Here is a 24221-nt window from a genome sequence, read left to right as displayed (position 1 = left end):
TGTGTGCAGTGTGTGCGTGTGTTCTATGTAACATGTGTGTAGTGTGTGCGTGTGTTTCTATGTAACATGTGTGTATGTAGTATTGTGTTTCTATGTAACGTGTATGTAGTATGTGTGTTTGTAACGTGCGTGTAGTATGTGCGTATGTTTCTATGTAACATCTGTGTATGTAGTATGTATGTTTCTATGTAACATCTGTGTAGTATGTGCGTGTTTCTATGTAACATCTGTGTATGTAGTATGTATGTTTCTATGTAACGTGTGTGTATGTATAACTACATATAACATCTGTGTGTTTAATGTATAATCTAAAGTTAATGTTTACAAAATTGGTTATATCTATTATAAATATCCATTTATATAATATCTAAATGTTAGGTATGTAATAATATGTAGTTACATAATATGTACCATCCATTGTTTTATATACTTAATGTTTCTACAATGTATAATTATAGGTATAAATACATATTCATATCTGTTCTAATCCATAGCAAAGTGTCCATTTCTATAATATCCAAATTCCTATTTTTATGTATCTGTGTATATTTATGTATTATTGGTATATTTATATAATGTATGAATACAAATATATTTTATATTCATAGAATAGCATTTATTAGCTTATTATTCATTTATTTAAAATACATATTTTTCTTTTTTGAAAGGCAGAGTTACAGAGATAGGGAGAGAGAGCAAGCGAGCAAGCTTCCATCTGCTTGTGCACTCCCCAAATGTCCAGGGCTGGGGCAGGCCAAAGCCAGGAGCCAGAGCTTCATACGGACCTCCCACGTGGGTGCCGAAGCACTTGGGGTATCTTCGTTGCTTTCCCAGGTTAATTAGTAGGAAGTGGGATCAAAGTAGAGCAGCCAGGCATCAGACTGGAGCCCATATGGGATGCTGGCGGTGCAGGCAGCTGGTTTACCTGTTAGGCCACAATGCCTGCCTGGGAGTATCAATTTATATAAAATTATTAAGGAGCAAAGTAAGATTTTGATGCAAAAACTTTTTTAATAATACATGGAAAATACATACATTAAAAAACATGCATAGATTTCAGAAACCATTTGTACCAAAATACGCTCGGGCTGTTAATTCCAGTTTTCAGTTAACTTTCTGGATTCCCTGGTACGTGTGTGTGTGTGGGGGGGGTGTCCCCTGGATCGGGCTCCCAGGTCTAGATTCCGCAGCCTGCGTCCCCGTGGCCCAGAGCCCTGAGCAGGGCCAGGTCTGACTCCGGGCAGCGCCCTCGCCGCTGAGCTCCTGTTTTGCCTCCCAGAGTCCAGGGCGCTCAGGACCGCAGCCCCTCACTCCCTGGGGGTCCTAGCCCAGGTGTGAGATCTGGTGCTGGAAGAGCCCTGGAGAAGGGGCGAGGTCCAGCCAGGGACGCCATGAAAGAAAGCCCGGACAGCACCACAGATTCTCCTGGGGGAGGGGTGGGCTGCGACTCCCCGCTCGGCCCTCACATTCTAAGTGAACTCCAGGGACCTGGGCCCCAGCTGACTGGGCTGTGAGGTCCCCGCGCTCCAGCTCCAAGACGCCCTTCCCGCGTCCCAGCTCGCCAGGTGCCAGGCCTTCCAGGACCCCACGTTCCACCCTCCCATGCAGCCTCCCGCCACACGCAGCCAGCACACGAGGCCCAGCCTGCCGCCTGCCAGGCCCCGCACTCCCTGGCTGAGCCCACATCCTGCCCTGGGCAGTCAGCATCCCCACTTCCTCCACACCCAGCCAGGGCTCCCATTTCAGCCCAGGTCCCACCCCTGGGAGCCTAATGTCCCAACGCCAGGGGCCAGCACTGGGGGCTCCGATCTGCCCGGGGTGTGGGAACCCAAACCGCACAGTCTCCTCCCTCTAGGCTCCCAGCAGGCAGCCTCCTCGACTCCAGCGGCCTTGCTCCCAGTCACAGACGCTCACCCAGCATTCTAGAACTCCAGCCCCAGACACTCAGAAGCCCCCAGCAAGGCAGCCTTGCCACACCGCATTCCAGTTCCCGTGCCCACATCCTGACAGCCTCCGACTGCTGCACTGCACCAGGAAGGGGCCCGGGCCCCACGTTCTAGGCCTCCCAGGTCCCAACCCAGCTGCCAGGTCCCGACCCTCAGGCTAAAGAGAATCCCAGCTGAGTGTGGCTCAGCCAGGGGCGCAGCCCGGAGGGCCACAGTCGGAGACCGCCATGTTCACCTGAAGCAGTAGTTGGTGTCCAGGGCTCAGCTGTGCTGGGCGCTGTGGAGCTGCTGGGCCTCCTCCGGAAAAGTGACGGTGAGTAACAAGAAGGGCAGTTGTGTGTTCTCAATGGTGATTTGCTCACCTTGGCGGCTGGTAGTGATCCCTGTTTGGGTGGGGACTCTCAGATGGATGGAACATGGCATGATGTAGTTTGAGGGGTTGGGGGTACACACACACGAGCACACGCAGGCACACACACGAGCACACTCAGGCTACAATCACAGCCGGGGATGGGCTGGGCCAGGCTGGGGACTCACCGTTGATGTCCACTTGGAGGACATTATTTTTGTTGTCACAGGAGCAGTGGGTGCTGAGGCGGAAACCCACTATTTCCTCTGTGGGAGTGGGGAGAGGGAAGGCAGTCTGAGTGGGAGGCTCAGCCAGACCCTGGAGGAAGGGGAAGGAAGGAGCAAACTCCAGGGGCTCCTCTTGCCTGGGACAGCCCTCTTGTCCCCTCCCCCCCACCACCACCTTGGGCATCTTCCACTGCTTTCCCAGGGTGGGAGGGGTTCAGCTGCTTTCTCAGGAACATGAGCAGGGAGCTGGATTGGAAGTGGAGCAGCCAGGATTAAACTTGTTACCATGTGGGATGGTGGCTTTGCAGGTGGAAGGTTCACCCCCTATACCATAATACTGACCCACCATGTACTCCACTTCAGATGTGGCTCCCTGTTACTGTGCCTAGGAAAGCAGCAGACATGGCCCACGTACCTGGAGCGCTGTCACCTATGTAGACTCTGCTGGGGTTCAGACACCTGGCTCAGCCTGGCAAGCCCAAGCCGCTGCAGCCATTGGAGTAAAAAGCCAATGGAAGTTCTCTTTTTCTCTCCCACCCTCCCTCCATGTCTGTCTGTCTATCTCTAACTTGACTTTTTTTTTTTTTTTTTTTTTGGACAGGTAGAGATATAGATAGTGAAAGAGAGAGAGAAAGGTCTTCCTTCCTTTGGTTCACCTCCCAAATGGCCGCTACAGCTGGCGCACTGCACCGATCAAAGCCAGAAGCCAGGTGCCTCCTCCTGGTCTCCCATGCGGGTGCAGGGGCCTAAGTACCTGGGCCATCCTCCACTGCCCTCTGGGCCACAGCAGAGAGCTGCACTGAAAGAGGAGCAACTAGGACAAGAACCCAGTGCTCATATGGGATGGTGGCGTGGCAGGCAGACGATTAACCAAGTGAGCCACGGCGCTGGCCCCTCTATCTTGACTTTCAAATGAATCTTTTTTTTTTTTTTTCTGTAAGTTATTTTATTTATCACTGAAGAAAAAACACAGCAGCAAGTTCTGTGTTGGCTTCAATAAGACCAAATAGTTAAATCTTTAACATAGCTATTACACTCCAAAATTAAAATCAACAGAGTCATTACTACAAATCAATTGTTGAAAGAATGTATCCTGAAGAGAAAGAAAATTAGGAAAGAGAATTGAAACAGTTCCTCCAATCCACACTTTTATAAATATTGTCAATTTAAAATGCTTGAAAGGCATGAATCAAATGAATCTTTAAACAAAGAAATGTCTGCAGGAAGCATTGGAGACCCAGCATACAGACCATCTTCCATCCCCACCAGCTGCCTTTAAAATCAAGGTCCACGTGTACTGGTGTACCGCTCTGCCTTCCAAGTAATAAATAGTGTGCTAAACCCCTCCCTGTGTGCTGTCCCTGTAATCCCCCCACTGTCCATCTGACAGGCCTAGCAGCTGACATACAGAAAGGACGTGACCTGCCCTCGGTCACACAGGCGGCCAAGGCTGGGAGACAAAGCTCAGCCTGGGGCTTTCCCGAGGGCAGATGTGGGATAAAGGCGACTGGAATGAGTGAGTGATGGTTTCTAAGCTCCTCCTGCCTGCGGGCCCTGGGCTGTGTGCTTGCACAGACAGCGACCCAGACCCGGGAGATCCTGTCAGGAACAGTCTCTGGCCCAGGGCGCCCTCGCTGCACCTGGTCTAAGGAATTCTCCTGTGAGTCTCCATACAATCGCCCTCCTCCAGGGAGCCCTCCCTAAACCTAGGCTGGGCCAGCCACTCCCTTTGGGCTCCTCATCCCAGCATGGCCACTCTGGGTCATCACTGCACAGCTAACCACCCCCACCCACCCACCCACCCAGATGATGATGAGCTCAGTGCAGGCCAGGACCAGGCTGTCCTGGTCAGGCTTGTTGTCCCCTGCATCACCTGTCACAGGGCAGGGCAGAAGGCAGGTGCTCAGGACATGGATGAACCACGAACAGATCCCTCACTCATCTCCCAGCTCTGAGTGCCTCTGACAGCAACAGGGGGTGGGGGCAGAACCCAGGAGAAGCAGGGGTGGGACAGACCTGGGTCCTTACCTCCACCTCTCAGCCACTGCCGCACAATCCTGGTGACTTCGAAGGACAACCATTCATTGGTGTCTATGGGGGTCAGCTTCCAGCTCCTGAGGTAGCGCCAGGAATTGTTGTATTTCTGGAAGACGGAGCATGGAGATGTGAGAAGGCCGGAGATGCTGCCAGCGCCTCCCATGCAAGGACCACACCCCACACTCCACATGCTCCCTGGGCAGCTTTCAGACCCTGCCCACAGTACCACGTGTGGTCCAGTGGGTTCCACCGCAACAGTACCCCAGAGAGGAGAGGCCACGGCTCCTTGGGGCTACTTGTCCCGAGCCGACTCTCTGAGGCCAAGACTGTGGTGCCAGCACCTGGGCTGTGCTGAGCATACAGTCGGCAGATGTGACAGCCTGTTCTGAGCTGAAGGCATAGGGAGAAGTCATTCTGTACTCCAGTGTTTGCTAAAGTCCAGGAAGGCCAGCTGTGGGCCTGAGCAGTCCCAGGAGATCATGTCTACAAATCCAGGAGACTGGAGCTGGCTACGGCACAGCCTTGGACACCTGCATCCCAGATGAGCATCAGTTGGAGTCCAGGCTGCTCCACTTCTAAACCAGCTCCCTCTCTGCGGCTGGGAAGGCAGCCTTGGACGGTCCTAGTGGGGCCCCTGCCACGGCCGTGGGAGACTTGGATGCAGTTCCAGGCTCCTGGTTTCTGCTTGGCCCAGCCCTTGCCACTGTGTCCATTTGTGGAGTGAACCAGCACAGGGAGGATCTATCAGTCTGCTTTCTTTGGAATAAATCTCTTTTTGAAAAATAGTTTAACAAAAGAAAATGGGCATGTGACCTTCAGCACAGTGGGAAGCAACCTCCCGGGGTGGACAGCACCGTCCAGCAGCCACGGCAAGAAGCTGAGGTCTTTAGACTTAAAGAAATGAGCGCTCAGCCAAGTTCTCTCATGTGAGGCTCTAAGCCTGATGGTCCTGCGAGTCTAACATTCCCAATGACAGGGATTCTAGATCAGTGACTTCTAGGAACTCCAGCCCTTCTAGAGGGCAAAGAACTCTCCCGAGGCTCCACCTTGTAGAGCAGTGCTGTCCAAAGAATTTTCTGGAAATCTTCACAATTGTTGTGCAGACAGCAGCTGCTGGGGCAGTTACTTAGCTTCTGGAGGTTAAGGTGCCTGCTTTCCCATAGCGGGGTGCCTTGGTTGGATACCTAGCTCTATGTCCTGACTCCAGCTTCCTGCTCATGCTGACCTGGGGAGGTGGAGGGTGATGGCTCAAGTACCTGGGCCCCTTGCTGGCACCGTGGCTCAATAGGCTAATCCTCTGCCTTGAGGTGCCAGCACACCGGGTTCTAGTCCCGGTCGGGGCGCTGGATTCTGTCCCGGTTGCCCCTCTTCCAGGCCAGCTCTCTGCTATGGCCCGGGAGTGCAGTGGAGGATGGCCCAAGTGCTTGGGCCCTGCACCCGCATGGGAGACCAGGAGAAGCACCTGGCTCCTGGCTTTGGATAAGCGCGATGTGCTGGCCGCAGCAGCCATTGGAGGGTGAACCAACGGCAAAAGGAAGACCTTTCAGCTCTCTGTCTCTCTCTCTCACTGTCCACTCTGCCTGTCAAAAAAAAAAAAAAAAAAAAGTACCTGGGCCCCTGCCTCCCACGTGGGAGACCTGGACTGAGTTTTCAGCTGCCTGCTTTGTCCTGGCACAGCCCTGGCCATGGTAGGCATTTGGGGCGTGAACCAGCAGGTGGGAACGCTAAACATATACCTGTGTCTCTGTCTCTGAAAATTAAATAATGAATACAAAAGAAACTTGGGGGCTGGAGTTGTGGTGCAGTGGATTAATCCATGGCCTGTGATGCCGGCATCCCAGCTGAGCACTGGTCAAGGTCTGGCACTTCCACTTCTGATTCAGCTCCCTGCTAAAATGTCTGGGAAATCAGCGGAAGATGGCCCAACGCCAGGGCCTCTGCCTCCCACATGTGAAACCAGGATGGAGTTCATGCTGCTTGTTGGGCCTGCATAGCCCTGGTAAATTTGGACATGTAGGGTATGAAATCTCTCTGTGTCTGTACCTGGATCTCTCGCACTATTTCTGTAACTGTTCCTGTAAAATAAATAAAATTTAAAAAAAGCCCTCAAAGTAAACTTCTAACCTTTCCAGAAATTTCAGCTTTCAACAGTCCCACCTTCTTCAGGTGTCCAACTCCTAAGACCCCTGTCTTCCAGGCATTTAAAAGTCCCAGTTCCCCAGAGCCCAGGAGTCCCCGGTCTGTGCTCCCCTCCCGGGGCCATCTATGAGGACCTGCGGCCAGCAGCCTTCCACCCCCACCTGGCCACAGCTCAGGCTCCCTCCTCACCTGGTACAGCTCCACGTGCTGCTCCTGCTGTATCTTGAGCACTTGCAGGTGCAGCTCTGCCTGGGACAGCATCACCGGCTCGGGCACTACTTGCCGGAGCTCTGACGTGTTGAAGAACATATAGACGCTGTGCCGGCTTTCTTTGTATGTTTTGTAGATTTCTAGTTGGGAGGAGCAGACAGAGGAGTCGGGGCTTTGGCAGGGGTACAAGGAGCAGGGTCACCCCCAGTCTTAGTGGAAGCACCCAGAGCTGGCAGCCCAGGTTGGAGTTGGACACTGACTTCTTCCTCTTCTCTTCTCTTCTTTTTATTTTTTTGACAGGCAGAGTTAGACAGTGAGAGAGAGAAAGGTCTTCCTTCCGTTGGTTCACCTCCCCAAATGGCCGCTACGGCCGGCGCACTGTGCCGATCCGAAGCCAGAAGCCAGGTGCTTCCTCCTGGTCTTCCATGTGGGTGGAGGGCCCATGCTCCTGGGCCATCCTCCACAGCACTCCTGGGCCACAGCAGAGAGCTGGACTGGAAGAGGAGCAACCGGGACTCGACCAGCGCCCCAAGTGGGACTAGAACCCAAAGTGCGGTCACAGCAGGTAGAGGATTAGCCTAGTGAGCTGTGCGCCGGCTTGGACTCTGACACTTTTCAGCTGTGTGACCTTGGGGCCCAGGGTCCCTTTGGGTGGGCTCCCTGCCCTGCACCATGGGTCCTGACCACTCTGTCTACCTGAGGCCTCCATCTGCCCCCCCAGGGAGTGGCTGTGTGGCTCCCTTGTCCCAGGCCCCCAGCTCAGATGTGGATTGCACTGCAAGAGGAGGGGTCATGGGGAGAGCCTGGGGTCAGGAAGAGCCCCTGCTGCCTCTGCACTGTGTGACCTGGGGCACTCACTCCCCTCCCTGAGGAGGCTAGCCTCCCCCTCTCACCTCCTCTCTCATCCCGTGCCCGCACCCATCACGGAGACCTCCGCCTATCTCGCCACGACCCCTGCAGTCCCACGTGTCCCGTGCGCCCTGGAAGCAGGTCCATGCACCTGGCACTTTGCTTGGTTCGCCTCACCTCGCTTTTGCCTCTTCTGACTTTCCGTTTCGTGACCCACAAACTCCGTCCAGCGTTCTCACTGGCTCCCTTTCCCACAAACTAGGGGCTCAGCCTCTACCCACAGAGCACCCCTCTCTGCAGCTCCCACCCCGTGACCCCCGCATTCCACGGGCCCTGCGGGAGGGAACGGCCTTCTACCCCATATCCTGTGTCCCCCAGGACCTCCCTCGATCCCGCGGGTCCCGTCCATTGGCGCTCTGTTCCAGGACCAGTCCCTGAGGGTCGGGGAGCTCAGCGCCCCTTTCCTTAGTACACGTCCTCCCCCACGTTCCCTGTGTACCCAGGGGTCCCCTTCCTCCCGCTGTGTCCTCTGCAGGTAATTTCCTCCCTGACTCCTGCCCTCCGGTGCCCCCTGGTGGCCCCCTCCTGGGTCCCGGCCCCTCAAAGCTCACCATGGTTGCTGTCCACCATTAGCATGTGGAAGAACTTAGTGAAGATGTCGAACACTGGCTGGGACTGTGGCTTCTGCTCGGTGCTCTTCCTGCCCACCTGGTCGTGTCTTCTGTTGTACTGGACGAGCGTGTCCTCTGGCACTGGACCAGGCGGCACCTCCCTCTTATTCAGGGTGCGGGACAGCCCCACCTTGGGCAGGACTGCGGCGCGGACCGCCTCGATTTGCTGTTTGGGCAGCTCCATGTCGGTGGCGTTGCAGCTGGGCGTTCCCGCGGCCAGCCGGCCGGGCATCAACACTGCGAGCCACAGCAGCAGCAGCCGTCGCATGGGGGAGGGCGACATGGGGGAGGCGATGCACCCCAGCACTGCCGAGAACACCAACAGGGCTAGGGCAGGATGGGGAGGCCTCGACCAGGCAGGGGCTGAGGGTCTCAGGAAGACAGAAGCGGGGTGGAGGGGAGGCTGTGGCTGAGGGTTCTCAGTAGCCCACGGAAGAAAAGGAAATGGGCGAGCTTGCCACCCGAAGGCGGGTGGTCTTTGGTAGGAGAGCTGGAGCAGGGCTGAGACCCGTCCCGGGAGGAGGGAAAGTCCTGGATGAGCCGGGGCTCCGGAGACGGCAGGGGGCAACCGAGTCGGAGCAAAGCTTCTGCAGGAGACAGGGTCTGGGGCTCGGAGGACTGGCCCAGAACTGGGTCGCCGGGGTCGCGAGGAGGCGGTGAGGAGGTGGTAGCCTGGAGTCCCCAAGTCCTGCCTCGGACTGGGCCACCGCCTGGCCAAGTGGTCCCTGCACCTGTAGCTCCCAGCTGTGGTGGAAAAGCCTCAGAAAGCCTCTCCTTTTATGCCAACAGCTCCTCCCTCCTCCGGCTCCTCCCCAGTGGGGGGGGGGGGGAGGGAGGCTCTGCTCAGACTCTGTGGCCTCAGGCAGCTCCTTCCTCTGCTTCCTGTCCAGGCTCTGCCTGCAGGTGCCTCCTAGCTGGGGCTGTCCCAGAAGGGGCGTCCTCCCTGCACTGCTGGCCAGAGGATCCACCTGGGATCCCTCATCCCGTATCAGAGTACCAGCTGGGGTTCTGTCTGCTCTGCTTCTGGTCCAGTGGCCTGCTAGTGGAGAAGGCAGATGGCAGTAGCTCAGGAGCTAGGCTTCTTGCCATTGCTGGGAGGCCAGGCTGCAGTTCCAGGTTTCTGTGATCACGGTCATCTGGGGAGGCAACAAGTGGGTGGCCGCTCACGCCCATTTCCCTCCACCCCAGACACTGCCTTTTAAACAAATAAATAAATCTTTAAGAAAACACAACAAAATGCACCCATAGAATCTTGGGGAGCCACCTTTTAGGAGGTGGATCCTAAGGCCTCCCCTTGAGAGAGGCTGGTCTTGCACTTGCAGGGCTGCAGGGCTGAGATGTGACTCCCAAGGCTGGGGGTGCTCGGAGGTGCTGAGGCCCCCTCCCCTGCTCCCTCTGGGGGTGCCTCACTCTGAGGGGGTCAGTGTGAGTTCAGAGAAGCAGCCAACAGAGGGGCACAAGCAATGCAGAGCTGGGGTCTGTGGCCGACACCAGCACCATGTGAGCGCCCATGCAGGGGGCAGGCAGGTCTCTCAGCCCTAAGCAAGTCTCCCTGTGACTGCAGCACGGCCAACACCCTCATGCTAATTCAGGAGAGACCTGGGCCACAGGCGCAGAGCTCAGCTATTGCTAGATTCCAGACTTACAGAAACTATGTAATGAAATAAATCTGGGCCGGCGCCGCGGCTCACTAGTCTAATCCTCCCCTTGCGTCGCCAGCACACGGGGTTCTAGTCCCGGTTGGGGCGCCAGACTCTGTCCTGGTTGACCCTCTTCCAGGCCAGCTCTCTGCCGTGGACAGGGAGTGCAGTGGAGGATGGCCCAAGTCCTTGGGCCCTGCACCCCAGGGAGACCAGGATAAGTACCTGGCTCCTGCCATCAGATCAGCGCGGTGCGCCGGCCGCAGTGTGCCGGCCGCGGCGGCCATTGGAGGGTGAACCAACGGCAAAGGAAGACCTTTCTCTCTGTGTCTCTCTCTCTGACTGTCCACTCTGCCTGTCAATAAATAAATAAATAAATAAGTAAATAAATAAGTAAATAAATCTGGGACAGGTGCTGTAGCACAGCAGGGGAAACCTCCCGTTTGTGGTACTGATATCCCATATGGGCGCTGGTTCGAGTCCCGGCTGCTCCACTTCCAATCCAGCTCCCTGCTGATGCTTTCTGAAAGATGCAGACAGGCCGAGGGCTTGGGCTCCTGCACCCATGTGGGCGACCTCAAAGAACCTCCTGGCTTCTGGCTTCAGGCTTCAGATTGGCCCAGTTCTATCTGTTGTGGCCATTTGGGCAGTGAACCTGAAGATGGAAGGTCTTCTCTCTGTCTCTCTCTAACTCTGCCTTTCAAATAAATAATCTTTGTAAATAAATAAATAAAAAGAAGATACATGTTTGTTGTTGCTTTTTAAAATATTAATTTATTTAAAAGGCAGAGCAACCAATATAGATGGAGGGACAGAGACACAGAGAGATCCATTCACCGGTTCACGCCCCAAATGCCTGGGAACTGGGAACTCAACCCGGGTCTCCCACTCAGTGGCACATTCCCAATTATTGAATGCTAACATCCCACCCAACATCTATTTTTACAAATAATTTCTGTTTTTTCCTTTCCAGAGGTAGAGAGAAAGAGATGCATAGTTTTCTCTGACACTTATGGCAATAATTTGAATACATGAGTATTTGAATACTTTTGCATCAAAACTAATACCATCATATTTTGCTATTATTCTTATGATTGATTGATTCATTTATTTGAAAGACTAAGGGAGAGACAGAGACACACAGGGATCTTCCAGGTGCTGGTTCACTCCCCAAATGACCACCACAGCTGGGCTGGGCCAGGCCAAAGCCAGAAGCCAAGAACTCCATCCTGGCCTACTCCATGGGGGCAGGGGCCCACTGGAGCCATCAATGCTGCCTTCCAGTGCATTAGCAGGAAGTTGTAAAGGAAGGTGAGTGGCTGAGGTCTGAGTCAGGCACTCAAATGTGGGATACAGTGTCTAAATATTGGTGGACCCCTCCTCCATCCGGGTATTGGGGAGCATGTGGGGGTTGCAGAGGCCGTGGCCCCTTCTCCCTAATCCAAGGCCCTGCTGCTTCAGCTAGAGTAGCCCTGCCAGTCTCCTAGGCCTGCTCCATGTAATCTCGCCACCCAATAATAAGTAGTAACAGTATCAGCCACGTAGCTGTGTACCAGTGGCTCTGCATGGACTTGTGTGTTTTTCCTACTCATGCCTTAGAGCAACCCTAAGGCACACCACCACTCACATCCCATGATGGGAAACAGGACATGAGGGAGAGATAACTTTGCTAAGAGCCGACCGCCAGCTCACCAGTGCCCCAGGCCGTGTCGAGAGCACGTTCCAGCCTTCCCAGCGTTCCTGCCTGTCCACGGCTCTCCTTGACCCCCATTTTGCACATGAAGAAACTGAGGGGCTTCCTTGGGGACAGGGAACAACATGTCCTAGGCCAGCAGAGGTAACCCAGGCCTGTGTTCCTTGAGGCACAAGGAGGGCAGGAAGCAGAGGCAGGAGGTGGGCTGGGGGCATCCAGGCAAGGAGGCTGAGAGAGGGTGTGTGTGTGTGTGGGGGGGGGTGATGTGCTGATTCTCAAGTGTCCTGGGTCAGTCTGGATCCGCACAGCCCTGGGTTCCTCAAGGCCCTTGCTGTGTGGGCCCTGGACAATGGCTTCAGCTCCCTGAACCCCAATCTCTTCATCTGTAAAAGGGAGCAATGATGCCCGCCTCCCAGGTGTGACAACACACATGAAGCCTGAATCCGGCCCAGTGACCATCCCAGCGTCTCCCGCAGCCTGCAGAGTAAGCGTCTGAGCGGTCGTCGGCGTTATCATCCAGACCCTTCCCCAGCAGTCTGATGACAGGACTCTCTACCCTGCACGCCTCTGCATCCCTCAGGGAGCCCACCCAGCTTGCACTGGCCTTGCTTCCCAGAAGCCCCCCACCCTGCCAGACCAGAGGACTCCCAGCCTATGTGGGGCCCGGCTGGCGTTTCCTCCCTCCAGGCTCCGGGGCCCCACTCCTGGGAAGAGGAGAAGGGACTGGGGCTGACCAGGACAGCCCGGTCCTTGCCTGCACTGAGCTCATCATCATTTGGGTGGGTGGGTGGGTGGGGGTGGTTAGCTGTGCAGTGATGACCCAGAGTGGCCATGCTGGGATGAGGAGCCCAAAGGGAGTGCCTGGCCCAGCCTAGGTTCGGGGAGGGCTTCCTGGAGGAAGACGTTTCTGAGCTGATGTTGGAGGGCTGAGTAAAATCCGGAAGGAAGCAGTGAGGGGCCGCGTGTTCTGGGCAGGGAGCAGCCTGTGCAAAGGCCCTGAGAGCAGGCAGAGCCGGGCACAGTGCATCTGCCCAGGAAAGGACTGGGCCACTCCTCTCCCTCGCTGAGTCCACAGTGCCCAGGGGTCCCTCCTAGTCATGCACGCATCCCAGGACTCCCCTCAGGCTCCTGTCCTGGGCCCCGCCCTGTGTGGGAGGCGTGGGGGACACAGTGCGGGCAGGATAGCCCTGGGTCCTGCCCTCCTGGGGTCCACTTCCCTCTGCACTTAGCAGTTCCTGCCAAAGCCCCGGAGGGCAGCAGTGACCTGGAAGGACCAAGGCTGTGAATGGGGAGGCAAAGGCAGAGGGGTTGGGGTGAGGGTGGGGAAGCCCCCATTGCTGTGTGGGCCCAGAGCAGGCACCCAAACTCATCTGGGGGCCAGGAGGGCTCCCTGGAGGAGGGCGATTGTATGGAGACTCACAGGAGAATTCCTTAGACCAGGTGCAGCGAGGGCGCCCTGGGCCAGAGACTGTTCCTGATGGGATCTCCCATGTCTGGGTCGCTGTCTGTCCAAGCACACAGCCCAGGGCCCACAGGCAGGAGGAGCTTAGAAACCATCACTCACTCATTCCAGTCGCCTTTATCCCACATCTGCCCTCGGGAAAGCCCCAGGCTGAGCTTTGGCTCCCAGCCTTGGCCCCCTGTGTGACCAAGGGCAGGTCACGTCCTTTCTGCATGTCAGCTGCTAGGCCTGTCAGATGGACAGTGGGAGGGATTACTGGGACAGCACACAGGGAGGGGTTAGCTCAGAGCATCCAGTACCTGTGAGCTGATTGGCTACTGCTGGTCCATCCCTCAGTGTTTCCTCCAGATGTTTGTTTCTGTGCTTAAAGATTTATTTATTTAAGTCCGGCGCCGCAGCTCACTAGGCTGATCATCTGCCTTGCAGCATCGGCAACTGGGTTCTAGTCCCGGTTGCCCCTCTTCCAGACTAGCTCTCTGCGGTGGACAGGGAGTGCCGTGGAGGATGGCCCAAGTCCTTGGGCCCTGCACCCCATGGGAGACCAGGATAAGTACCTGGCTCCTGCCATCAGATCAGCCCGGTGCGCTGGCCGCAGCACTCTGGCCACGGCGGCCATTGGAGGGTGAACCAACGGCAAAGGAAGACCTTTCTCTCTGTCTCTCTCTCTCACTGTCCACTCTGCCTGTCAAAAAGTAAAAAAAAAAAAGATTTATTTATTTAAAAGAGGATTTCTTTATTTATTGAAAGGCAGAGTTAGAGAAATAGAGATCTTCCACTGACCTGTTCACTGGCTGGGACGTGCCAGGATGAAGCCAGGAGGCTGGAACTATCAGGGTCTCCACGGTGGTGCCAGGGCCCAGAGCACTTGGGCCATTTCTGCTGTTTTCCCAGGCAGCTCTCTGAGGTCAAGCAGCCAGTGGACTATCTTATGGTCCAGCTTCAAAGCTGCCCACTGGGACGTCAGCATCCCACATGGGTGCCTGTTCAATTTCCGGTCGCTCCACTTCTGATCCAGCTCCCAAATATTTGCCAGGGAAAGGAGAACTGCACCCACATGGCAGAGCACTATGAAGCTCCTGGATTTGGCCGGGCCTAATGCTGTCCATTGCCGCCATTTTGGTAGTGAACCAGCAGATGGAAGATCTCTCTCTCCAACTTTTTTTGTTTTTTTAACATTTATTTATTTATTTGAAAGTCTGTGTTACAGAGAGAGAGAGAGAGAGAGAGAGAGAGAGAGAGACTTCCATCTTAAATCCGCTGGTTCCCTCCCCAATTGGCTGCAATGGCCGGAGCTGCACTGATCCGAAGTCAGGAGCCAGGAGTTTTTTCCGGGTCTCCCACGTGGATGCAGGGGCCCAAGGACTTGGGCCATCTTCTCCTGCTTTCCCAGGCCACAGCAGAGAGCGGGATTGGAAGTGGAGCAGCCGGGACTCGAACCGGCGCACATATGGGATGCCAGCACTGCTTGCCGCGGTTTCACCCACTACGCCACGGCGCCGGCCCCCAACTTTTTTTTCTTGTAACTGTTTTTCAGTTGAATAAATAGTTTTTTTTGTTTGTTTGGTTTTTGGATACAAAGTCAATCAGCCAGAACTCTAACTGCTGCTATGGAATGCCAGCGTCTCAGTTGGTGGCTTAAACTGTTGCCCAACAATGCCAGCTCTGAGATCTTTGTTAAAAGGTTGTGGGTCAGGCCCAGCTGAAAACAAAAAAAACTGAGGCTCTCTCTCTCTGGGTGCACCCTGCATCTACTGAGAACAGTGAGGAAATAAATAGCCAAACACCAGAGGTCACATGCTATGGGGAACAAGGTGATGTCATGGTCTGGGAGGGTGTGCATCCTGCAGGGCTCACTGAGGAGGTGATGTGAGCTGAGACCTGAAGGGGACGCTGCTGGCAAAGCAAAGAGCTGAGCACCATGGTGGGGGTGGTGGAGGGGCAGGGGAGGGCTGTCCAGGCAGGAGGAGCCCCCTGGAGTTTGCTCCTTCCTTCCCCTTCCTCCAGGGTCTGGCTGGGCCTCCCACTCAGACTGCCTTCCCTCTCCCCACTCCCACAGAGGAAACAGAGGGCTTCCGCCTCAGCACCCACTGCTCCTGTGACAGCACAGATGATGTCCTCCAAGTGGACATCAACGGTGAGTCCCAACCTGGCCCAGCCCATCCCCGGCTGTGATCTGTGTGTGCCTGCATGTGCTCATGTGTGTGTGTGTGTGTACCCCCAACCCCACAAATCAGCCCTGGACCACTGATCTAGAGAGCCTTCACCCTAACAGGGATCAGTTCCGGCCGCCGAGGTAACCATGCCGCCGCTCATAGCATGAACCGGCCCTTCCTGCTCCTTGTGGGTACCCCCCTAGAGAGGGCACTGCAGCTATATGGCGCCTGGCACCACTGAGCCCTGGACACCAACTACTGCTTCAGGTGAACATGGCGGTCTCTGACTGTGACCCTCCGGGCTGTGCCCCTGGCTGAGCCGCACTCGGCTGGGCTTCTCTTTAGCCTGAGGGTAGGGACCTGGCAGCTGGGTTGGGACCTGGGAGGCCTAGAACGTGGGGCCCGGGCCCCTTCCTGGTGCAGTGCAGCAGTCGGAGGCTGTCAGGATGTGGGCACAGGAACTGGAATTGGGTGTGGCAAGGCTGCCTTGCTGGGGGCTTCTGAGTGTCTGGGGCTGGAGTTCTAGAATGCTGGGTGAGCGTCTGTGACTGGGAGCAAGGCCGCTGGAGTCGAGGAGGCTGCCTGCTGGGAGCCTAGAGGGAGGAGACTGTGCGGTTTGGGTTCCCACACCCTGGGCAGATCGGAGCCCCCAGTGCTGACCTCTGGCGTTGGGACATTAGGCTCCCAGGGCTGGGACCTGGGCTGAAATGGGAGCCCTGGCTGGGTGTGGAGGAAGTGGGGATGCTGACTGCCCAGGATGTGGGCTCAGCCAGGGAGTGCGGGGCCTGGCAGGTGGCAGGCTGGGCCTCATGTGCTGGCTGCGTGTGGCGGGAGGCTGCATGGGAGGGTGGAACGTGGGGTCCTGGAAGGCCTGGCACCTGGAGAGCTGGGACGCGGGAAGGGCGTCTTGGAGCTGGAGCGCGGGGACCTCACAGCCCAGTCAGCTGGGGCCCAGGTCCCTGGAGTTCACTTAGAATGTGAGGGCCGAGCGGGGAGTCGCAGCCCACCCCTCCCCCAGGAGAATCTGTGGTGCTGTCCGGGCTTTCTTTCATGGCATCCCTGGCTGGACCTCGCCCCTTCTCCAGGGCTCTTCCAGCACCAGAAATCACACCTGGGCTAGGACCCCCAGGGAGTGAGGGGCTGCAGTCCTGAGCGCCCTGGACTCTGGGAGGCAAAACAGGAGCTCAGCGGCGAGGGCGCTGCCCGGAGTCAGACCTGGACCTGCTCAGGGCTCTGGGCCACGGGGACGCAGGCTGCGGAATCTAGACCTGGGAGCCCGATCCAGGGGACACCCCCCCCACACACACGTACCAGGGAATCCAGAAAGTTAACTGAAAACTGGAATTAACAGCCCGAGTTTACTTTGGTACAAATGGTTTCTGAAATCTATGCATGTTTTTTAATGTATGTATTTTCCATGTATTAAAAAAGTTTTTGCATCAAAATCTTACTTTGCTCCTCAATAATTTTATATAAGTTAATACTCACAGGTAGGCATTGTGGCCTAACAGGTAAACCAGCTGCCTGCACCGCCAGCATCCCATATGGGCTCCAGTCTGATGCCTGGCTGCTCTACTTTGATCCCACTTCCTACTAATTAACCTGGGAAAGCAACGAAGATACCCCAAGTGCTTCGGCACCCACGTGGGAGGTCCGTATGAAGCTCTGGCTCCTGGCTTTGGCCTGCCCCAGCCCTGGACATTTGGGGAGTGCACAAGCAGATGGAAGCTTGCTCGCTTGCTCTCTCTCCCTATCTCTGTAACTCTGCCTTTCAAAAAAGAAAAATATGTATTTTAAATAAATGAATAATAAGCTAATAAATGCTATTCTATGAATATAAAATATATTTGTATTCATACATTATATAAATATACCAATAATACATAAATATACACAGATACATAAAAATAGGAATTTGGATATTATAGAAATGGACACTTTGCTATGGATTAGAACAGATATGAATATGTATTTATACCTATAATTATACATTGTAGAAACATTAAGTATATAAAACAATGGATGGTACATATTATGTAACTACATATTATTACATACCTAACATTTAGATATTATATAAATGGATATTTATAATAGATATAACCAATTTTGTAAACATTAACTTTAGATTATACATTAAACACACAGATGTTATATGTAGTTATACATACACACACGTTACATAGAAACATACATACTACATACACAGATGTTACATAGAAACATACGCACATACTACACGCACGTTACAAACACACATACTACATACACGTTACATAGAAATACACAATACTACATACACACATGTTACATAGAAACACGCACACACTACACACATGTTACATAGAACACACGCACACACTGCACACACACGTTACCCGTGAGCGGGTGTCTCACACGGAGAAGCGCGGCTCCGGGAACTCTAGGAGGAGCCCAGGAGAGGCACCGCCCCTCTCAAGGCCTAGCCCGCGGCCGGCTCTTTCTCCGTCCAAACGTCCCAGCAGAGGACGGAGGAGCCCGCCGGGGACGCCTGGACGCCGACGGGACCCCGCAGAGCCCCTCTCGCGGCTCCGGCCGGGCTCCGCAGCCCCCGCTCCCCCAGCCCAGCCCGCGCGGGCGCCCCGGGCTCTGGAACCTTCCGCGGGGCAGGAAGTGGGCGGGCACAGGGTCACGTGGGCGGCGGCGCCTGCGCAGAGCGCCCGCACCCCAGCGTCGCCAAGCGAAGCTCTGGGAGGCCTGCGGGGAGCTCCAGGACTCCCGGGTGTCGGAGGTTGGCTTGGGCCAGACTGGGAGCGTCTGTGCCAGCATCCGCACCCGGAACCCGGCGTTCAGCTCAGAGCTGCTGTCGGCCTGTGTGTCGTGAGCCTGCGTGGGCTGAGGTTTTCACGCTCGCTCAGCTGCCCACGGGCTCCGCGGGTGTGCTGACCCTGTCTCCGACGCCCGAGGGCCCCGGGAGGCCTCTGCGCGTGCTCTGGGGCTGCCAGACTGAGGGAAGAGGCCTTGCAAGCAAGGACGAAGTGGAGTGAATCACGGGCCCTGGAGGCCACAGGCCTGGCCACGTCCTGGACGGGTTCCGGGAGCACTTCCGGGTCAGCTGGGGCAGGGTCACGGCGGCCGCTGCTGAGGGTCTGCCGCCAGCTGTCCGCGCCTGGCTGCTGCTGCCCAGGGACCCTGTGGAGGACCCCGGACGTGGCGAAGGGTCACGGACGGTCCAGGGCTCAGGCCGTCAGAGCCGTGGCCGCCCCGCCCTGGACAGGAAAGCCGTCTCTGGCAAACACGTGTGCGGCCCCCTCAGGCTGGCGGCCGATGGCCGGAACGTTTTCCCCGGAGCATGCGCACCGCCGCCCCGTCCTGGACTCCTGAAGTCTCCGTCTCTGACCCCGCTGCCTGTTCGGATGCAGAGTCCGGGCCTCCGGTCTCTTCCGCCCTCTCGGGGTCATGGCTCTCAGAAAGGCCTCGTGTGGCCCTGGAAATTCCCTTCGTGGCCGCCCTGTCCTGCACATCTGCGCTGGACAGATGGGGCCTGTTAGGAAAAGCGCAGACTAGCGAGGAGGCAGTCTATAAATCTACAGCCAGACCGAATTTTTTCAGAGCAAATGAATTTGTAGAGGTGGGTGACAGACTGCTGGCACACAAATTGTTGGAACACGTGGCAGAAGGCCCCCACCCCAGTGTCCGGTCGTTTTCTAGTTTAGGAGGGACTGGGCTGGGGGTGGGGGTGGGAGGCAGCAGGCGGAGGTGGTTTCCTGGAACTGGCCGTTCAGGTGGCCTTGTGAACCTGGGAAAGCGTGGGGGTGTAGAGGCAATAGGGTGTGAGGCCCTGTTGAGATTCAAGGGCAAGGAATACATCGCAGTGTTTCTCTGTGTTCAGGGCAATGGAGAACGGCTGAGGCTTATGTCCTTGTTTGGGCAGGGCCGTGCTCCCCAGGGGGGCAGAGCCGGCAGAGAAGCCGGTCCAGCCGAGTGTGAGAGCAAACAGCAGCCCCGTTTCCGAGGCGCGCTTCCTCCCTCCCTTTGCAAATGGCAAGAAAATAAGGCCTGGCTCCTGGTGTCTCAAAATTCAGGTCAGGCTCTTAGGGTGTTTTTTATTTTGTTTTAAGATGTATTTATCTATTCGGGAGGCAGAGAGAGAGAGGTCTTCCACCCACTGGTTCACTCCCCAAATGGCCACAACGGCCAGAGCTGCGCCGATCCGAAGCCGGGAGCCAGGAGCTTCTGTCGGCTCTCCCACACGGGTCCAGGGGCCTAAGTTCTTGGCCATCTTCTGCTGCTTTCCCAGGCCATAGCAGAGAGCTGGATCAGAAGTGAAACAGCTAGGATTTGAACTGGCACCCATATGGGATGGCAACACTACAGGTTGTAGCTTTATCTGCTATGCCACAGTGGCAGCCCCTTTTTGGTTGTTTAAAGATTTGTTGTATTTAGTTGAAAGAGTTACACAGAGATATCATCTGTCTGCTATTCACTCCTCAAATGGCCACGATGGCCAGGGCTGGGCCAGGAGGAGACCAGGAGCCAGAAGTTCTTCCAGGTCTCCCACAGGGTGCAGGGGTCCAAGCAGTTGGGCCATCTACTGATTTTCCAGACACATTAGCAGGGAGCTGGATAGGAAGTGGAGCCTCTAGGGCTGGGGCAGACTGGAGCCAGGAGTTTCTTCTGGGTCTCCAAAGGATGCAGCAGCCCAAGTACTTGGATGAACACCTGCTGTCTCCCAGCATAGCTGGAAGCTGTATTGGAAACAGAGTAGTGATGTGGCAGAGGTCCCTGTCTTCCTGTCTTTTAGTTAGACTTGTTTCTTTCTTTCTTTTTAATTAGGCAGAATTAGACAGTGAGAGAGACAAAGGTCTTCCCTCCGTTGGTTCATCCCCCAAATGGCCGCTACGGCCTGTGCACTGTGCTGATCCAAAGCCAGAAGCCAGGTGCCTCCTCCTGGTCTCACATGCAGGTGCAGGGCCCAAGCACTTGGGCCATCCTCCACTGCCTTCCCGGGCTACAGCAGAGAGCTGGACTGGAAGAGGAGCAACAGGGACTAGAATCTGGCGCCCATAGGGGATGGCAGTGCCATAGGCGGAGGATTAACCAAGTGAGCCCAGATTTGTTTCTAACTAACATGATTAAATCTGTAGTAGAAGCCTTCCCAAGGTCAGAAAAAGAAAAAGGGAGGCATTTGTCCTGGGAATAACATGTAGTTTTTGTCTGCTTGCCTATGAGTACTTCAGCCGTAGTTACTATCTGCTTATATAGAACCATTTCAAGTTCTGCTTGTTAGTACAGAGCAGTGTTAACCCTTGGCAGACAGCAGATGGCTTAGTATGTGTGTAAAAAGTTCATATCTTGTTAACCCTGCATGTGCAGTGTTGTATCAGTCCTGTGGCCACCGTGTCACAATAGAGTATATTCATGTAACCATATAAGGGAGACAGAGGCTAAAATCATATATAAGGAAAATCCTTCCTTGTTGGGGGCTCAGGATTTTGGATAAGAAATGCCACCTGGGTCTTATGCCAGCATAATAAAAGACTACTTCCTGTTAAGAGGCCTTGGTGTCCTGTCTTGGTACATGAATCCTGCTACAGTGGGGACTTGAACCCAGGCACTGGGCTATGGGACGTGGGCATCCCAAGCAGGGGCTTAACCCACTGTGCTTCAACGCCCACCCCTACTCACAGCAACTTAATAGTCTTCCTGCCGGTCCTGTGCATAGCAGATTTGGAGTGCCCTGTGCCTGCCCCTTTGCATGGTGTTCCCTGTGCAAGACACCGATGTGAAATATAAAATGCCGTTGGCTCCCCACGAGTCCCCCTGTCACTGGGCTCCCGGGCCCTCTCGGCCCTGGCTGCCTGGGCTGGCACATAAAGCTCCCCAGGGGCTCTGGGCAGGGGGGCCTGGCTCTGCGTGGAGCCTGGCACAGTAACCTTGAGAGCACAGTGGTAGACTCTGTTAGGTTTGGAATCGCTCTGGTCTGGCCTTTCGTACACCCAGAGATGAGACAGAGCCAACGTCGACGCCAACGTCGACAGAGACTGGTTGATTTACTGAAGCACGGAGGGGCAACAGTCTGTTCTTTTTTTAATTTTTATTTTTTATTTTATTTTATTTTATTTTTTGACAGGCAGAGTGGACAGTGAGAGAGAGAGACAGAGAGAAAGGTCTTCCTTTGCTGTTGGTTCACCCTCCAATGGCCGCCGCGGCTGGCGCGCTGCGGCCGGCGCACCGCGCTGATCCAATGGCAAGAGCCAGGAGCCAGGTGCTTTTCCTGGTCTCCCATGGGATGCAGGGCCCAAGCACCTGGGCCATCCTCCACTGCACTCCCTGGCCACAGCAGAGAGCTGGCCTGGAAGAGGGGCAACCGGGACAGAATCCGGCGCCCCAACAGGGACTAGAACCCGGTGTGCCGGCGCCACTAGGCGGAGGATTAGCCTAGTCAGCCGCGGTGCCGGCCAACAGTCTGTTCTTTGTGAAGACACCACACACAGGGTGCGTGTGGGACTGGATTTTTATTTGGCTGAAGAGGAAACCTGTCACTGCCAGTGGGAGGTAGGGGGCTTGCGGTTGGCGGGAAGTAGGGAGAAGGGGCTTATAGAAGCTGCTGGGAATTTTCCTCTTAGCTATTCGCAAGCTGCTTTGCGTGCAGGAGTCTGGGGGCTGTTGAGCTTGGTTCCTGCCTTTTGTTGAGAGTCTCAACAATAGGGAAGAAATGGGGTGGGGATGGGAGAGCAAGGGGAATGTGCCCTTTAATGAGCTTTATTGCCCTTTAATCCAGCCCCTAGAGGTAAAAAGGAAGAGGGCCATGACTCTATCCGGCTACTTCCTTCTGAGAGGGGGCCGTGTGGGTGCTGGGCTTTGCAGGTAGAGCCCAGGAGCCCTCTTCAGGTTTTGAGGGAAGGGGCTGGTATTCCTGATTGAGGTGGTGGAGTAGCAGCATGGTCTTATCCTGCTCTTAAGAGACAGCTTTGATGTAGTTCTGTAAAAAAATTTGGGACAAATTAAATAGGCATGGTCCAAATAGCAGGGCCAGAAGGATGACCATGACGGGCCCGAGGAGAGGAGCTAACCGTGCCCCTTCTCTCAGTGTAGCAGTCCAACCCGTGTTTTGGTGGTTTCGAGCCCGTGCCCGCTCCCGTGTCTATTTTTTATTTTGTCCGGGGAGTCAGTTACCACTGCGGTCTGGCTGGCATAGTAGCAGCACTCTTCTCCCAGGAAAAGACAGGTTCTGCCCTGTTGTACTGTCAGGAGATCTAATGCTCTCCTGTTTTGCAGGACCACGAATGCCAGGGAGTTTATTTGTTCTTGTAAGGTGGAAGCTGCCTGGTGGAGGCTTTGGAAGTCAGTGTCCATTTGTTGGGCCAGTCAGTTTAGGGAGTGTTGAGACATTTCGAAAGTGGTGGTGCCTAGGACCGTACTTCCTGCCCCCAAGACTGTTAGGAGGCAACAACAGGGCCCTCCTGAAGCAGGAAGTGAGTTTCTTTATAATGTATGAGCTGTTTCCCAGGTGTGGATAAAAACTGGGGATAAGTATTACCAAGGCGCAGGGAGGACGGACAGGCGTGATGGTTTTAAGACTATTGCAGCACACGAAACGGGTGCCAGGGGAGCTTTCACAGCTTTTGTGGTTTGATGGATAGTGATGGCGTTATTACAGTCCCAGGCTGAAGGAGATACAGAAGGTGGGCCCTGTAACACGGGATGGAGTCTAGTTGCAGGATACAGAATGGGTGTCTGCGCTGGGTTAAGTGATGTGGCAGTGTAACCTGTAAGGCCGCCACCAAACACCGGAGTAAGGGAAAGAGTTTATTGGAGGAAACCTGACAGACCAGAGGGAGGGGGCAAAGAAGGAAGAGAGGGAGTAGAAGAGCGTAAGAGAGAGACAGAGACAGAGAGAGATCCAGAGACGGAGAGAAAGAGAGAGACACACACGTTCAGGAACAGGTCCTTTTAAAACTTTGGAGGTGGGCAGGGAAGTAGAAGCAGCGAATCCCATTAGGATGGGGGTGGAGCTGACACCAGTGGTTGGGCCCTGTGGCTACCTGGCTTCCAGCAATGGCGGCAGGGCCTAGAGCCTAGGATGGTGTCAGGGTGTAGATCGTGCCATAGATAAAACTGCACCATTTTACTAATATAACCCAGCACAGAAAATCCCTTCTCTGGCAGGCAGAGCCAGCAATCCTTGGCCAAGCGTGAGCCCGAGGATTAGATGACGCATGGGTAAGATTTGCTAGTTGTTCAGCAGGGAGTCGGAGGTAAATGAAGGGCGAAGTTTGCTTGGACTTAGCCTGTTCAGCCAGGGGTTGGATTTAGACAGAGTGCTGGCTTGTCTGTGGAGGTTGTGGTTTTTCCTTAAGGATTTGTATTACACTGATCATGCCCCTAGGATCCTTTCCTCTTGTATCAATATGAATACTGACTTTTTGTCCTCGAAGCCACTTGGGGTTGGTGATAGCGTATGTTACTGGCTTACATTCCCCAAGGCTGCAGGGGGATAAGGCAGGGATGACTGTTTTTAGCTATAAATCTTTTTTTTTTCTTTTAAGTTTGTTTGTTTTTAATTTGAGAGGTAGAGTTACACAGTGAGAGGGAGAGACAGAAAAGTCTTCCTTCCACTGGTTCACTCCCCAAATGGCCGCAATGGCTGGAGCTGCACCAATCTGAAGCCAGGAGCAAGGTGCTTCTTCCGGGTCTTCCATTTGGGTGCAGGGGCCCAAGCACCTGGGCCATCCACCACTGCTTTCCCAGGCCACAGCAGAGAGCTGGACTGGAAGAGGAGCAGCTGGTGCTAGAACTGGTGCCCATATGGGATGCCAGCACTGCAGGCAAAGGACCTCACCACGGTGCCAGCCCTGTAGCT

The 24221-nt window shown here is 55.0% G+C and overlaps 2 protein-coding genes across 4 annotated transcripts in view; one reads left to right on the top strand and one right to left on the bottom strand.

Moving 5' to 3' along the window:
- Positions 1-17138, top strand: part of LOC100352301 (transforming growth factor beta-1 proprotein) — a 32555-nt gene extending 15417 nt beyond the window's left edge. The window contains exons 5-6 of the mRNA XM_089318787.1: positions 15496-15643; positions 16867-17138. Coding sequence (XP_089174913.1) covers positions 15496-15617 — 122 coding nt within the window. The 3' untranslated portion in view covers positions 15618-15643; positions 16867-17138. The remainder of the gene's footprint in view (positions 1-15495; positions 15644-16866) is intronic.
- LOC138846442 (transforming growth factor beta-1 proprotein-like) lies at positions 601-21115 on the bottom strand. Of its 3 annotated transcripts, XM_089318782.1 has the most exons (7): positions 17755-19165; positions 8369-9564; positions 6888-7048; positions 4551-4665; positions 2484-2561; positions 2182-2329; positions 601-946 (listed from the first exon to the last, which is right to left on the bottom strand). In XM_089318782.1, the coding sequence occupies exons 2-6, from the start codon at positions 8709-8711 to the stop codon at positions 2208-2210; spliced, it is 819 nt and encodes a 272-aa protein (XP_089174908.1). In that variant the 5' UTR covers positions 8712-9564; positions 17755-19165; the 3' UTR covers positions 601-946; positions 2182-2207. The 3 variants fall into 3 exon arrangements, with proteins under 3 accessions (XP_089174908.1, XP_089174910.1, XP_089174911.1); XM_089318784.1 differs by lacking the exon at positions 2182-2329 and having other exon boundaries at positions 17755-21115; XM_089318785.1 differs by lacking the exons at positions 8369-9564; positions 17755-19165 and adding an exon at positions 7802-7940.
- Positions 21116-24221: the final 3106 nt, after the last annotated feature.

This window comes from Oryctolagus cuniculus, chromosome 18, assembly GCF_051225735.1.
Source record: "Oryctolagus cuniculus isolate XC-2025 breed Fujian yellow rabbit chromosome 18, ASM5122573v1, whole genome shotgun sequence".
Lineage (NCBI taxonomy): Eukaryota > Metazoa > Chordata > Mammalia > Lagomorpha > Leporidae > Oryctolagus > Oryctolagus cuniculus.
Note: the sequence above shows the minus strand (reverse complement) of the source record. Positions and strands in the feature narration are given on the sequence as shown.